The sequence below is a fragment of the Equus asinus genome, chromosome 1, assembly GCF_041296235.1.
Source record: "Equus asinus isolate D_3611 breed Donkey chromosome 1, EquAss-T2T_v2, whole genome shotgun sequence".
NCBI classification, from domain to species: Eukaryota; Metazoa; Chordata; class Mammalia; order Perissodactyla; family Equidae; genus Equus; species Equus asinus.
The window spans coordinates 194,138,585-194,155,349 of record NC_091790.1 but is presented as its reverse complement, the minus strand read 5'-3'; the positions used below and the strand labels follow the sequence as shown (position 1 = coordinate 194,155,349).

General features: G+C 47.2%; 1 protein-coding gene across 2 annotated transcripts in view; it reads right to left on the bottom strand.

Annotated features, from left to right (window-relative positions):
• Positions 1-16,765, bottom strand: part of TMEM178B (transmembrane protein 178B) — a 328,552-nt gene that overhangs the window by 14,313 nt on the left and 297,474 nt on the right. Inside the window, exons 3-4 of one of the 2 annotated variants that reach the window (XM_044773531.2) lie at positions 15,821-15,958; positions 9,183-9,524 (exon numbers count right to left, since the gene is read on the bottom strand). In XM_044773531.2, the coding sequence (XP_044629466.1) occupies positions 9,400-9,524; positions 15,821-15,958 (263 nt within the window). In that variant the 3' untranslated portion in view covers positions 9,183-9,399. Of the gene's footprint in view, positions 1-9,182; positions 9,525-15,820; positions 15,959-16,765 lie in introns of those variants that run through there. The other variant, XM_044773488.2, reaches the window with a different exon arrangement.

The window sequence follows — 16,765 nt, the reverse complement described above, 5'->3', positions numbered from 1 at the left end:
TTGGCATTCCTTTCTCCCCAGGGCCAAAATTAGGAGGTCAAATATCATACTAAATTTACATTTTAACTTTATGTAAAGCTACTTAAGCATTTTTTTTTAGATAAAATGGATTTTTTTGTTTCATTTACAGCAGGGTTTAGTTACATAGAGAGATACAAAAACAGAAATGTATTAATTGCATGTGAAATCCTAAACTAGAATGAATAAATAAAGACTTGGCATGCTGCTTCTGAAAAGTGGCCAACTCTAAGTATAGGAGCAGTTTCATTTGATAGATGGATGTTAAAAGCCCTTTGAGGGGCAATGATAAGAACTGGGCAAGTTGACTGATTCTTCCTTCAGCCTCAATCATTAGCTCCCCTGTGAGGCTGCACCTGACTCCCTAGCAGAGAGAGGCTCCCTTTCTCTGTACACCCTCAGTCCCCTGTTACGGCACCAATCTCTGCCTCCACCGCTTTCCTGGCTGGCCCTTAAGGACAGAGACCAAACACGTTCTTATTTGTGTGTCCTGGGTGCTAGCACAATGCCTAGCATATAGTAGGCAGTCAATCAATGTTTAGTGAATTGAACTTAATTTGCAAAGCAGATAATTAAGAAGTGTGACAGGCTGTCTCCAAATATTTGAAAGACTGTTGGAGGAAGACGGTACTGACTTTAATTTATGTAACTTTAGCAGAAAGGGCCCAAGTCCAATAAGTCAAAGTTACCATAAACCATATTCACGTTTAAAATGAAGAGCAAAATAACAACTGGAGTAGCCAACAGAGAAGAGGCCCCCTGCCACCATCTAGGCTTTGACTCTGAGGAGAGATAGAAAATGAACTAGATTTCCACTCTCCAAGATACTCGTAATGAGTAAGTGCCATAAAAATGGTACAAAGTGATCTCTGAGTTCAGAAGAGCCTGGTTTTAATTAAGATGATTCAAAAAGGTTCCTGGAAGATGCTGACTCTAAGTTGAACCTTGAGGAAAACATAGGCAGAGAAAGGTGGCATGGAGGCAGACAAGTAGTCTGGAGGGAGCACAGGATGTGTGGCTGAAGGTGAGTCTCAGACAAGATTGTGGCTGATGTCAGACTCCAGGCTGGGGACATTGGCCTTTATTCTGTAAACAACATGGAACTCAGTGTTTTTCATCAGAAAAATGGCATAGTGATGAGTGTATGTTAGGAAGACAGTGTGGTGTAAAGGTTGAGTTTAGTGGAAAGTATGGAAGCAAGCCTTTATGAAATTCTAATCCTCTGCTAGATGCTTTACCTATATGTTATCTCCTCTCATTTTCAAAACAAACCGACAGGGTAGGCAGCACTACTTCAATTTTACAGGTGAGAAAACGGAGGCTCAGAGGTCAGCAACTAAATGGTGGAATAAAGATTTCCACCAAGGGCTAAATGACTGCCATCGCACTCAGGGCCCCATGGCACTCAGGGAATAGAAACAAATGAATGGGCCACAAAGGATAGTGCAAAGGAAATATTGACAGATGTTGACAATTGATAGAAAAGTGTGAGTGAAACCACAAAAGTGAAAAATGACTCAGAGGTGACTGACAGACTGATGTGTTGAGGAAGTCAAGAAAAGAAGCTAATTTCACTGGGGGAAGGGAAAGGCTAGAAGCTAACATTGATCAGGTACCTACAGTAAGCCAGGTGTTTAGCACATATGCAATAAACACAAAGCATATGTGTAATGTATGTAAAGAAAAGATGAGTCTAGTTCAAGGCATGTTTGAGGTTCCAGAAGGGTGTACATATCTTGTGAACAACTAAAAACATGAGGCTGGAGCTCAGAAAAGGCTGTTCCATACACACGTTCCAGACTCACCTGTTCAGAGGTAATTATCACTGTGAGGGTGGGTGTTGTTGACAAGGGGTCATGTTTATAGGGAAAAAGGAAAGAAAGTTGGAGCCCGCATTTACAGGTAGGGCAAAGAAGACAGAAAAGGAAAAACCATGAGCGTGCTATCATGGAAAACAAGAGATGAGAGTTTCAGGAAAGATGGAGAGAGGTAAATCCTAGTGAGGTCAGGAAGAGGAGGTTCAAGGACAGGTGACAGGTGGTGCAGCCAGGAGTACGCAGGTCTCCAAGAAAGCAGCTTCCATGACATGGCTGGAACAGAAACCAGACTAAGAGGTGAAGTCAGTTGGGGCTGAACTGCAGAAGTAATAAGTAAGGATTATTTCTTTTTGCCACATGAACCCCAAGCTTTGCTTTTGTCTCACAGCATATGAAAATATAAGACCCTCAGCCAAAGAGGTTCATTTTCCTATTTCTTTAGGAATTATTCGTTGAACAGAATCAGCCTCATCTTTTCTGTCACACCAAGAGCAACACCCTTCATTACCATGATGTCTGTGTGGGGTCATCTCTTTTCCTATCAGGTGAAAGCTGCTGGAGGACTATGAATATGTCAACAGGTTAATTATTATGTGAGAGAGAGTGCTCCATGATCATTAAAAACCCAGGCTTCAGTGTCACATAGATTTGAGTTGGAATCCTTGGTCTGGGAACTACGTGACCTTGGGCAAGGTACTTAAACCCTCTAAGCAAGCGCCAGGATAAGAAGGGAAGAGCCAGTGAAAAAAACTGAGCACACATGAATGAAAACACAGGAAGTGCTCATTTTGTGTCAGGCATGGTTCTTAGCATTTTACACACCTTAACCCACTGAACTCTCACAACAACTCTACAGACAGGTGCTACTTCACAGATGGTGAAACTGAGGTATAGCGAGGATAACTGTGCCTAAGGTTATAGAACTTTGATTCAAAGCTGACTCTGGGGTTGACTTTCATCACATCTGGACCTAATGGTGTTGTTAACACTTTGGCAGTACAAGTGACTCCCTTTGTACCTTCTTTATCCCTCTTCCACCAAACAAACATCTTCATGGATGTAAATAAATGCTTGTTGAGTAAGCCTGTGTGTGCCTTGGAGGTTAAGTCCTCAAGGCTACTTTCTTACCCCAGGTGGCCTTGCCCAGGATCCTTTGTTTTCTCACACAGGCCCCAGGAACAGAAAAGAAAGATTGGAGATTAGTCTGAAGACCTTTGATTAGGGTTCCACCATTTACGTAATTGCATGACTCTAAGCTTGTTTCAACTAGGCTCTCTGGGCCTAGTTCATTGTATCCAAAATTAGGGTAGTAATGACACCCATTAAGGGCTGCTGGGGAGACGAAAGGAAAAAATGTTTGAACAGTGATACAGCATAGATGCTTCAAAATGTGAGCTCTTACCTTCTCCCTCTCTGCCTCTTCCTCTTGCCTCTTAAAGGAGGTTTGAAGGTCAAATGAGACCTTACCCTCCCTTCGGAGCTCTATGAACTGAAAAGCATTACCTGAACCATCGTTGCCACCTTTCTACCTTTTTTTGGTGACCGGCACCTTCCTTCCCCAAGAATGGTAGGTGGGTAGATTGAAGATGTCCTTGTCCTCTTTACTGCTGAAAATTCAGCCACAGAATTCTTTTGGTTTTAATATTTTGCATTTTAAAGGTGTCAGTCATTAAAAGGAAAACAGCTAATATATCCCACTAATTGCTCTAGGTGTCTGACTTCTCCCTAAGATTGTAAGCAACACCAAGGTAGGCATGAGTTTTATTTTATCCTCCACAGTACCTAGTACTTAGCAGGTACTTAACAGGTTGTTTACTTAATGAGTAACATGCATTGGGCAGGTTCTAACGGTTCACTAATGTGCAGATGGCCTTGCCTGTTTCACAGCCACATCTTGGACATCCTTGATCTTTTGATGGCTTCTCTAAGTACGGTGAGTGTATTTTCCAAACTCCAAAATCAAGACACACAGTATGAGACATGATCTGAGAACAGCAAAGTGTATTTGAAATCAAGGGACTTCCAGAATGTCAGGGAGGACAGCAGCTTTACATAGGCCCTCACTCTCCAATTATTTTACACTTGGGGATGAAATGCAAGTCATTATCCACCCGTCCTAAAAGCCCAAGTTTGGTTAGAATGAATAGGTGGGCCCACAAGAGCAGACTTCATCTATACCGCCAGGGCCACCTTCATATACCCTCTCTAGCATAACGCTGTAAGTCCTCCCCAGGATCATTCTCCCCTGGGCTTTAAGGCCATTGCTGGTCCCCTTGTACAGTGTGAACAGCTGAACAGGTCAGGCTTGCCAGGCTCCTCTTGACCCCGACCTACAGGGGGCATCATCCACAGTGAGGTGCAGGGGTGCTGTCCTGGGCCCAAAGGTGTACCTGACTGTACATTGTAGGGGCTTCCTGGCCCTGTTCCCCAGCTTTCTGATCTGGGCCAGTTCTCTAAGTCAGCTCCCAGCACCCACAGGGAGCTGGGGCCCTAATTCCAACTTATCTACTAGTGATGCCCCCTCAGCCTCTTTCAGGGGCCCTCTGTGTCTGGTCTGGGCTGGTTTTCCCTGGTACCTGGTACTCTGGCTTCAATCCTGTCCCCCAGGCCCTGTACGAATAGTACATCTCAGTCATCCAAGTAGTGGGGGTGACAAGGAGCCTCTGGAGGGCAGAGCCCCCTCCCCCCATCCTTGGGTCTGGCTATTTTTGGTGCCACTTCTCACCTGTCCTCAGCCCTGCCCCCAGGACAGGAGAGAGGAACTTCCTCCTCACTTATACTTGCTCCTCCTTCTTAATTGTTTCCCCAGGAGCAGCCTTTAAGCACAATAGGAGAGGTCTCTCTATTTACTTCAGGAACAGCATTTTTCTTTGATTTATGACTTGTTTCAAGGACCAGAAGCTTGCCTGACAAGTTCCCCTTCTCTGAAGCTTGCACACCTCTGTAGGAACATCCTTGAAGAGCCACAGAGAAGGAACCTTTTGAAGTTGCTTTAAAAATTACCTAAATTTCCATGGTAATCAAGCACTATGGAGCCACTGCCATGTTCTAGGTCTGTTTCCACTAAAAGGGCTCTTGGAGAAATCTGTTCTTCCTCAACAACCACCTCAATAATGGAGATGGTCTTCCAGCCACCCTGCCCTCTCTCTCTTCTCCTGCCTGCCCTTTCCCTATCCCACTCTTGCCACTCAAGACCATTGTATGGAAGCAGGGGACCCCAGTTCAGTGCAGTGTTGTCATACTTCCACCCCAGGAAAGATGGGGTCTTGTCACCATGGCAGGAGGAGACCTTAGGGTGTCAGGGTCCCAGCCTGAGTCTGGACTATATTCACTCAATAGTTCACACATGTCTGAGCAGTCTGTGTTAGAGGAAACAGGCCATCCAGGAAGGCACCAGGCTGTGGAGAAATGATTCATCCTGAATGAGATATCAAACCATCTACCCTACACTCAGCCTAGACACAGAACCAAAACCAGGCCTCGCTGTCTGTGTTAACCTAACTTTGCTATTTCCTTGTCTCCTTTATACTCCCGGGACTGACCTGCTCAGGTAAGAGAGTCGATTCTTCATTAAGAAACTTCCCCAAAAGACACATCAGCTCTTCCATTGAAAGCATCAACAGTGTGTGCTCAAAGATTTTTTGAATCCTACACCTCAAAATCTTCATCTTGCTGTTTCCACCAATCCTGAACGGTATCTGTATTCCCACCCAATCTTAACCAAATATCTGCATTGAAATAATGGTTTTAAACAAACTTCCAACTCTCAATCACTTCTGACCTGACCTTCCCCACTTTGAGACCCTGCCAGTTTTGCAAGGTGGTGTTCTCTCTTATTGCAGTAAGCAATAAACTCAGCTTTCTCTTATTAGCAGGTTGCATTGGCAACATTTGGGGAGCCGGCTTTGACTCAAGGAAAGAGGAACACATGTTTTATGCAATTATTCAATCAAAGACAAGGGGTGATTTTAAGCACAGCAGACTTGGCCTGAGTTAGGGAGAAGGAGAACTGCATGCATAATAGAGGGAAGATCTGATTTCTCAAGATCTCCAGGAGACCCTGCAGCAAACAGCTGTGATGTCTGGGGATCCGGGAGCTAGAGTGTGGGACGATGCTGGAGGCAGAGCAGGCTTCGGGGGCCAGTGCAGTTGTGTGCTTGCTTTAATGCTCTGCTGTCACTGTCTTGAAATTCTTAATAATGTTTGAATAAGGGGTCCCAGGTTTTCATTTTTCACTGGGTCCCACAAATTATGTAGTTGGATCTGGTTGCGGGGGGGTGATGCTCCCAGGTGTGTGGCACTGCAACACCTTCAGGAGGCAAACACAAGTCCCCTTACCCTGACCTGGTCACCCCAGGTATTGACATCATGCCCCCACTCACTGGAACTGGGCATGGCAGGTTGCAGAAACTCCAACTGTAGGCACCCCAGAAGGAAGCCAGACCGCTGATAAAAGTCACACAATATCAAATGATCATCCAAATGATCACCGAGGGGAGAACCCCAGGGCCTTCTGTGAAATGGAGAGAAGGCAGGGCAGAATGAGGATTGATGGCCCTTCAGTCAATCAAACTCTCACCGTGGCCTCCAAGACCCTCCATGATCTGCCCACTTTGGGGTATATCTCCATCCCACTCTGCTCCTGTCATAATCGTCCTCTTGCTCAACTTCTTCAGAGGTGGCAGTCTCAGTCCCATCCCAGGGGCCTTACACTCACTGCTCTTTTTGCAAGGACTGATCCTGTCCCAAGTCTTCCTATGACTACTACCTCCCTTCATTCAAGCCTCTGTTCAAATGCTACCCTCTCTGAGAGGCCTCCTGTGCCCACCACTGCCCCTCATCTGTGACGATGCTCCCCATCGTTACCTCCCTCCCAGCTTTATTTTTATCCATAGTTCTCATCACCTGAGATCGTATCTGATATTTATGGTAGTTGCTTTTTTTCTGTCTCTCTAACTAGAATGTAAGCTCCATGAGGACTTTATCCTATTCTGCACTATATCCCAAGTGCTTAAACAGTGTCTGGTACATAATATGAATTAGTACAACATGAATGAATGAATGTGTAGGGGGGTGATTAGCCAGATAGACATTATCTGTTGAGGTGGATTCATCTTTATGGACCCATGGCATGTGTGACTTTGTATGGTGGTAGTAGTGACAGTATGGGGCTGCTCAAAGCAGTGTCACTAAACTTGATTATTAAAAAAAGAAGTATCCCAGTAACTAAAATAATATCTAAAAATTTATTGAGAACAACGCCAGGCATTGTCCTAAGCCTTTCACATGGGTTAACTCTATAATTCTCACAACTATGCTTCAGGTAGGTACTATTAAATCATTAGGCCTCTTTTACAGATGAGAAAGTTGGCACAATATGTGAAAGGCAGTTTAGTAACTTTCCCAGCGTCACATGGGTAGTCTAAGGCTCCTGGTCCTGGACTAGTTCGCCATGATAAGACCACATTTCTCCCTTTAGGTGGATGAATCTACTTCCTGAACAAGGACTTTAACCCCCAGTTAGGGGGCAGGGAATGGAAGGTGGCTCATGGACAAATGTGGGCAGGGACATCCAAGGGATGAGGGTTGGTTCTTCCCAAAGATGTCTTCACCAACCACAGTCCTTTCCGTCTCTTTCCAGGGTCTGTTCCGTCTTAGCATTTCCCTCTGGAACTTCAATGACAAAGCATCCCCCTCCTGCAGAGAATATGTAGCACTGTGGCTTTCTTGAGAGATTGGGCAGGCAGGTTATACAGGGCATTCTGACATGGCCTTCATTGACCAGATTTGGGTTATAAGGCCAAGGCTGCTTCCTATTCTCCTCCAAAGAGCGAAGCTGAAATGGGGAGGCAGGTCCCATTTGGTGGCAAAAGTGTAACTCCCTTGGGGTCTGTTCCAACTCTAAGGTGAAAATGAAGCCCTCTGTTGCCTGGCTTGCTGGAGGGATTAATCCTGGCCACTCATTCCACATTAGGCAAGTGTGGATGTTATTTCCTAATCCTCCTGACAATGTGTCTCTTCCCCTAAATGTCTTTGTTTTGAATGTAATTATCAAATTCTAATAAATATTCAAAAGCGCACCTTCCAAAGGGCAAGACATGTTCCAGGGAGTGAAGTAGTTTGTGAATCTCTGCTTCGGATTTTGAATGAAACATTGTAAGACAAAACGTCAGGAGAAGAGTTGTGATGTACTAGTGAGCTACAAAGAGCTGTTTAGCAGGGTAAGTCCATGGGTTTTATGCCCTTCATTGGTCATGATAGATTACGGACACTTCTCTGCCTACTAGAATGGACTTCACTTAGGGTGTATATATAACGCTAACAGCCATCATTTTTTGAGGCTTTCTTATAAGCTTTGCATCACGGTAAGTCATTGGCTTACTGAATTGATTCTCCCTCCCCAGAATGTCCGGTTTACATGGTTTCCCTCCTCTTTCCCATGAATCAGGAAGTTTGAGGCATAGTGCCTCCTGGACTTACAGATACACAGTCCTAGCCAGGTTTCTAAGTAGGCTGGTGCTAGCAGTGACAGTGGGGAGAGGCTGATGGGGAAGACTGGAAGTTGTTCTACTTCATGAGTCTCTAAAATCACTTCACTGCTTAAAAGAGATAGTCTTCAGGGCAAGACACCTATGCCTTGGACTTTTCATTTTAGGCTTGTAAGTTTTCAGAATTGCTGGGCTTTTATCAAGGTCTTTGTCCATCATAAGAGGGGTATCTGGGGCTTCATCGCACCACTGAGCTTCTCTCTGATGAGCCTGGTAGAGGGGGAGCCACTTGGCGTCACTGATTTGCAAATCACTGCAATCACTCAACCCTGATAGTTTGAGCTTCTTTAGGGCATTCTCTTTCTGCTCCCTGACTGACTGGGAAGGTAGGAAAGGTTATGCTGATCACAGGTGGTGAGAAATGATCCTTAATGATTTCCTCTTCCCATTACCACCCGTGCTTTCAATTCTGGCCACCATCTCCTCCATATGCCCCTTTGTGCTTTGTGAAGAGAGGAAGAGAAAGGGAATGGAGCAAGATTCTGGGAACACTAGTACCTGCTTAGAAGCATGGAATTGGAGCCATGCTAGTATGGGAAGATGTGTGTGTGGCACAGGGGACCATGGGAACCTTCAACCTGGAGTGCTGAAGGCAGAGGTAGCAAGATGGGCTGCAAGAGTCCAGGCTGGTGTCATGGGCTGGGCTCTGGCTCCAGTTCTGGCACTCACTAGCTGGGTGGACTAGGACAAATGACATAACTACTCTTATCTGGAAACACAAGGATGTCAAACTGGATGGTGTCTAGGTCCCCTCCATTTCTAACATTCTAGGCGTCCAAATTAAAGACAGAGAGCTCTTCACAAATTCATGTATAATTCATACTCTACTTCCAAAAGGAATTTGAGACATTTTATACCAGACGTACATAAACCCTAGGACCGTTCAGATAAAGATAAAAATAGGATAAGGAATCTTATGGAAGGGAAAAAGATCAAACCAGGAACAGAAGATAAGATACGACACTTTCTTGAAGGATTGCTGCTCTATCGAGACAAAATAAAACACTTTCTGTCTGTCACACATAATTCACTTTAGCAATGCATGCATCCAGCAGATATTTGAGAGTGAGACACTGTTCCCAACACAAGGATTCCTTGGAGAACCAGGCAGCCAAGGTTCTGGAGCTCATGGAGCTTCCATCTAAGTGGGAGAGAGAGGCAATGAACAAGGAGAGAATGTTAAAAACATTGCAGACACTTAGTGCCCAGATCTTGGTTTCTTTTTTTTGGTGAGGAAGATTAGCCCTGAGCTAAGATCTATTCCCATCTTCCTCTATTTTGTCTGTGGGATGCCACCACAGCATGGCTTGATGAGTGGTGTGCCTGTCCACACCCAGGATCCAAACCTGTGAACCCTGGGCCACTGAAGTGGAGCACATGAACTTAACCACTAAGCCACTGGGCCGGCTGCCCCAGATCTTGATTTCTAATACCATTCTCCAATAAAAGGAACCAGGGCTGCTTGGAGAAATGGCTGATTCTAGTACTGGGGTAGGAAATATACAAGATGGGCCTGGAACACCTTTTAGAGCCAAAAACTAAGCAAGTGATCAAAAAAACAAAAACCAACAATAAAAAACAAACAAAACCCCACATTAGTAGGTGTATGTCAAAGGAGCACAGAGGCCAATTAAAAGAGCTCCCAGTGGCCAAGCTGGAACAACCAGAGCAACAAAATAAACATAGTATTGGATTATAACCCAAAGTAAAAAATAAATATCCATGAATCCACATTGATAAGAATAAATGATTGAACAAATCAATAAATCGGGAAGAAGAGACAAGTCTCCCATGTAGAAGAATTCCAAATAACTTACGTAGATACTCCATCCTAAAGGAGAGGGAGCCTAAGAGGAAGGGATAGAAACAGGGGAAAAAAGAGTAACTTTACAGCAAAGAAGCCTGACAGACACTACTTCAGCCAGCTGATCAGGGGCAACTTCGGCAGTCGTACATCACAGTGATAGGATGTACCCTTGAAATGATGTGATGAAAATGGCACTTCAGCTCTGTAATCTTCCTGCCCAAAACCCATAATCCATCTAATCATGAGAAAAACGTCAGACAAGTCCCAACAGAGGGGCATCCTACAATATGGATGATCAGTACGGTTCAAAACTGTTGAGGTCATCAAAAACAGGGAAAGTCTGAAAAACTGTCACAGCCAAGATGAGCCCAAGGAGACATGACAACTAGCTACAATGTGGGATCTTGGATGGCATCCTGGACCAGAAAAAAGGACATCAGGTAAAAACGAAGAGAACCTGAGTAAACTATGGACATTAGTTGAGAATAATATACCAGAATTTATTCATTATTTATAACAGATGTACCATACTAATATAGGATATTAATAATAGGGGAAACTGTGGGCAGAGGCAGGGTGTAATATGGGAACTCTCTGTACTATCTGTTCGATGTCTCTCTCTCCCGCTGTCTTGAATAAGCAAGCTTCCGGAGTCCCACAGCTGCAAGGAAATGAAGTCTGCCAACATCATGATCTTGGAAGAGGACCTCAGCCTCAGAGGAGACCCCCAGCCCTGGCTGACACCTTGATTTCAGTTTCGTGAGACCCTGAGCAGAGAACCCAGTTAAGTTGTGCCTGGAGTTCTGATCCATGCAAACTGTGAGATAATAAATGTTTGTTTTAAGCTGCCAGAAAAACCAACCAAAAACAAAACGACAACAAATATTTTAAAAAGTAGTGAGTGTGCTGCAGAAAATTAAATCAATTAAAATGTAGAGTGACTGGATGGTCTCATTAAATTAGGGGGTCAAGGAAGCCCTCTCTGAGGGGCTGACTTTTAAGTTGGAATCTGAATCTGAAGCAGGAGCCAGCAGGAGATACCGGAGGGGAAAGCGCTGTGGGCAAAGGGAGCAGCCAGCGCCAGGGCCTTGAGGTACAACTGCGTGTGTTCTAGGACAGAAGAGCAGTGGCGTGAGTGTAGGGGAAGATATAGGACAGCAGGGGACAGAGGAAGTATGAGCTAGATTGCACAGGGCTTCAGCTATGGAATAAATGTTTGGGTGCCCCTAAAACTCATAGTTTGAAATCCGAACCCCCCAATGTGATGGTAGCAGGAGGAGGGTCCTTTGGAAAGTGATTAGGTCATGAGAATGGCACCCTCATGAATGGTATTAACGCCATTAAAAAAGAGGCCACAGAGAACGCCCTCACCCTTTCCTCCACAAGAGGACACAGCAAGAAAGCATCATCAGAGAACCAGAAAGTGGGTTCTCACTAGACACTGAATCTGCCGGCACCTTGATCTTGGACTTCCCAGACTGCAGGACTGCGAGAAATAAATTTCTGTTGTTTATAAGCAGCCAATTTCCGGTATGTTGTTCTAGCAGCCCGAGCTGACTAAGACAGCTTCTAAAGAAGGGTAAGGAATTTGGATTTTAAGTTCAACGGGAAGCATTTAGAGCACTGATAAGGGATGAGTGACATATCTGATTTATAGTTTTTAAAAAATTATGCTAACTACCTTGTGAAGGACTGACTGTTGGGTGCCAGAGTGGAGTCAGGACATCTGGATAGGAGGCTCCAGAATTAGCCTGAACAAGAGCTCAGGGAGGCTTAGACCCAGGTATTGGCAGAGATGATGGAGTCTTCTAAGAATGTGGGAAGATGTGTGAGAGGGGTCCCGGGGGTGGTAGGGAGATGGGCATGGGCTGGATGTTCACACTTATCTTGTAGATCTGTGTCCATGAGGTAGCTCTGAGGTTCACCCAGTGAGTGAATAACCAGTAACCATAGCAGTCACACGCTCCTTCGCCATGCTGTCTTTCTCTGTGTCATCCTGTTCCTATGATGGATACCACTGATGACTCAAGACACTTGTCTGTGGCAGTTGCTGGGACCTGAATAGTGCTGTGCCAGCCTGGGCTAGATTCTCCCCTGGAGGCCCTGCCAAAGGGGAAACTGGATCCCACCCACCGCCCCCAGCCTCCTGGCCTGTCAGAGCTGCCCTACTTAATTGCTTCCTCTGAGTTGAGTGTTAATTAAACAATTTGTTGCTAGTTATTTCACAAGTTGTGGGATGCCCTCTCTTTAACCTGGGAAATAGTTAAATCTGTGAGCCATCTTCCTTCATACTGGAACAGAGAAAAGGTTGTTAACAGAATTCTTCCATTTTTATTCTGGCCCAGGTAGTTTCATCTAAAGTCAACTGCAATTCCATCTTCGGACTCTTGGCTCCAAATTTACCTGTTTCACTCTTGCCAGCTCCTCCTTTTCTACCCGCTCACCACGCCCGTGCCTGGCCAGCTCCCGAGCACTGCTATGGTCCCCACCAGCTGCTCTCACTCGTCACCCAATCTAACCACCTGGGCACCTGTCTGTGCTCAGTTACAGATGCTGAAATCCTCTCTGGGTAAAAGCTAAGGCCGCAGGCCTTTTTCTCTCACTTTGCCATAAATATTTGTAGTTTGAAAGACTATTTTGCTGTGCTCATGAGGTGGCTATCACAAACAGCTGACTCTCCAAGCTCTTCAACAGGTCAGCTCTAGAAGGTCTACTCCCAGACGACAGGTTCTGGGAGGGGTCGGTGCTGAAAAGTCTCTTTTTGGCACCCAGGGTACTATAGGTCAAGGCACCATTTCAGGGTTGACACCCCAGCCTCTCAGTTTAGCTCTCTCCGCTGAGCGGGGATGGAAGAATCACGGCTTCTGTTCCTGAGTCCGCCCCTCCCTAGCTCCTAACTGAACCAGATTCGGGGGGTCAGCAGACGGCAGCTGCTCTGGGCATCTGGCCTCCCATGGCTGTGTCTGGCCTAGTTGGAGAGGACACTAACTTGAGAAGGAGGAGAGTCCTCCCACCCCGAAGAGCTTTGTTTTCCCAAAAAGACCACAGTTCAAGAGATCAGCTCTTAGTGGCTTTGCCCTCCTTGCCCTCCTTGCCCTCCTGTTGGGGCCTGGCCTGATGGTACCCATGAGGTGTATGGACACCACCTCTCTCTCCAGCCTTATAGGAGGGTAGGGATCTACCTGTGAACACAGGTAACAAAACTCCAGGGTGGATGGGATGGTTTTGCTCCAACCGGGACTGGGCCCCACTCAGTAAGAAATAGCTCTTAGAACAGCAATTGCCGGAAGCTCTTCTTGATGCTAATATTTTATCGTGAACTATGGTTTTCCCATTAAAAAAACAGAGTACATGTCCTAGAAGAGCAGATTTAGCTGGGCTCCTCAGTGGTCAGGGCTCGCATGGGTCTCCACAGCAATAATTGAAACCCCGTTACAGCACTTCCCCATCTCTTGCTGCAGGGCTTGGGGAGAATGCAGGGAAGAAAGAAAACAAACCGTGAGAGGTCTTGGCCAACTGGTTCATCCCTGGAACCATAACACTTGAGGGCTGGAGAGAACTTTAAAGCTCATCTATTGTGCTAGTTCTCAGCCTTGGTTGTACATTAGGATCACCCCCAGAGGTTCTTCTTGGATTGGTCTGGGCTGGGGCCCCTGCATCTGTATTTGTTAAAAGCTCTCCAGGTGATTCAAATGTGCGCTGATTGAGCACCGCTACCCAGGCAAAAGGCAAGCCAGGCTCTCACTCAGTGACCCTGTGGGGAGGGGCCTCAGATTCCTCATCACGCCCAAGGTCTTCCAGCCTGTCTTCCCCAGAGCTCTAGGCCTCTGGGAGGTCCCTCAGTGAGCGGGGGACAGGTCTCCGGGCACCCTCCTGCCCCTCACTGTCTGCCTACACCCCCTTCTGGGAGAGAGTTCCCACCCAAGGTCTCAGGTGAGCAGGAAGTATCCCAGTGACCCCACCCCAGTCACAGCTGTTGGCCCAGCCACGGTCACTCAGTCCTGGCCCATTTATTGTCTGACCAGCAGTGTGGGCCAATCACATTCTCTCTCTTTCTCTGGAAGCTGACTGAAGCAGCCCAGAAGGAAGGTGTCAGAGTTGAAGTGTCCTAGAGACTTAGCACCTGGGCAGGATGTGAGCTGTTGCCTGGGCTGGAGAGACAGGAGAGAGGAGAACACGGGCATGGGGCTGCAAACACCTTGAAAGAAGCTGCGATGAAAGAGCGCCAGCTCCTGAACTCCTGGATTCCTGTTCCGCCCCAGGCCTGTTTGCTCAGCTTTTCTTGGATTCCTGGGGGACCTCTCTAGAGCTTTAGAAAAGCCCCATTTTACTGGAGCCCGTCTTTGGATAACCAAAAGAGTCTTAGAGAGAACACTCACTACAAACAGAGCCACTCCACTTTATCTTTTTCCATTTCGGGGTCCATGGAAGATTTTGATTGGAAAGTGGAAACAAAAAGGATTCCACTGCTGCAAAAACAGAGTCCAGGAGTCTTGGGCCAATTTTGGCCCCCAGTTTCACTGAGGAGGATGCCGAGCAGTGGAAAAGATAAGCGGGGATGGTTTGGTGGGCCTCTGTCTCTGTAGGATACCAGAAGGAGGGATGTGGGAACTGTCACCTGTGCCCTCCCTCCCCCAGCCCCTGCCTTAACTGCAGGTGTGGGACCCAACTGCCAGGCCCCCAGACGAATCCTGCATTTCTCCTCCTCTCCCAACCCACAGCTCACTAGCTCCCAGAGATCTCTGCACACCTAGAGGGACAGCCACCCCTTTTCTCAACTTGACTCATTCCTCCACTTCCCATCTCTGCTCAGAAACCTAGAATCAGGCTGTTCACCAAAGGGACCCGAGTTGGGCATACGCTCCTGGTGCCTAAAGCCTAACTGGCGTTTGTTTCCGTATGTAGGACTCACTTCCTTTCTTCCCACAAATATTTCTAATTCCCTCTGTCCAAGCCCAGTCCCCCTCCACCTAGTGCCACACCATTCATCCACCCACTTTTCTCTGAGGAGTAGACTGCGATGGGCAAACCCAATGGTTAGCTCCAGCTTTGGCCTGAGACTCAAACCAGGAGACCAAACAGCACACTCTAGCTCTTCAGGGAGAAAAGAGGCACATGGTTCTCTGGCCATGACAGTAACAGAGTAAGGGAGACAGATCTCGCCCTGAGGGAGGTCTAGCCCTGACCCACCATCTTTAAAGTAGAAAAGAGAGCAGCATTAGGACCCATAAATCAAGGATGAAGATAGGTTTTTGAAGGGGAAACTGCTCAAACAGCCCTTCCCACCCCCAAGTCTAGCATATGTATAAAATGCCTGAGTGTTTCCTGGGTTCATGCTCACTCCAGGTCTCATACCTCTCTCAATGCCATAGCCACACAGTCTCTCCCACACCAGCCAGTCAGACCCCCAAGGGTAAGGACCATGCCTTATTAGTCTTTGCATCTCCAGCAGCTGGCACAGTGGTGAGTGGTGAGGGGCTAAGCGGAACTAAAAAGATGTTTGATGAGTGAATGGGAAGAGCCATACCAGAGTGGCAGCCTTCGTCCCCATGCCTCCTTGCCATTCTCCTAGAATCCCAGTAACAAGGACCCATTCACCCCACCCCCACCCCCAAAGCCTGCGGCCTTACCTCCCATGAGGAAGAGAAGCCCTGCCACATACTGCATAAGGCCTCGGTCCCAGCAGCAGCCCAGCACGCCGATGATCCAGCCGAAGAGGATGATGGCCACTGCCATGCCCATGAAGCCGGCCGTCATCCTGCGCAGGTCTGTGGGGAAGCAGGAGGATACCAGTTAGCCTCAGAGCCTACAACTCAGGGTCAAGCTGCACCCGGGCCCTGGGCAGTGGGGAGAGGATGGGGCACAGCAGGAGCTGGAACACAACCTGCCCTTTCCAGACAGGTTTGCACAACCGAGCTTCCTTTGCAGAGGAGAGAGCCCCTGATGGTGACTGTATCTTCACTAGCTTGGTCTGTAAGCACAGGGAGAGGTCGTCATACTAGTTGTTTCTTGAATACCTCCTTGGTGTCAGGTGCAGCACTCTTTCCCAAGCATCTATCTCAACTCTCTGAGACAGGTACTGTCTTGACCCCTACCTGAAAAATCGAGCAACTTGAGAGCCGTACAGCTAGTGAGTGGTAGAACAGGGCATCAATCCAGATCTGTATGGCTCCCAGGACATAACCACAGCATCCTTCACCTCTCAGGGAGAAACGGGCCCTTAGAACTGGGTGGGGTCTCAGCAGTCTGGCTGCCCCTGTCAACAACCCCCTCCCTTCCCTTCAGGGCTTTGCTGGTCTCTCCAAGAGGTCATGTGAGGAGGCAGCAGCCTGCATCCTGTCCTGTGATTCCCCTCCAGGTCACTTCCCAGGGACTCAGCTTTCCTTGCATGGGATGGGGGACCGGGCGGATGAGGGGATTGTGGGGCGAGGAGGCACAGTTCCTGTTTTCAGATAGAGCCCCTGAGCAGGCCCCCTGGACCCCGGGGCAGACCAGCTTTCCAGGTCAGGCCCTTCCCTGCCCCACGTTTCACTGACCCTGCCAGACCCAGCCTGGTGAGGGTGCAGGGAGGAGGG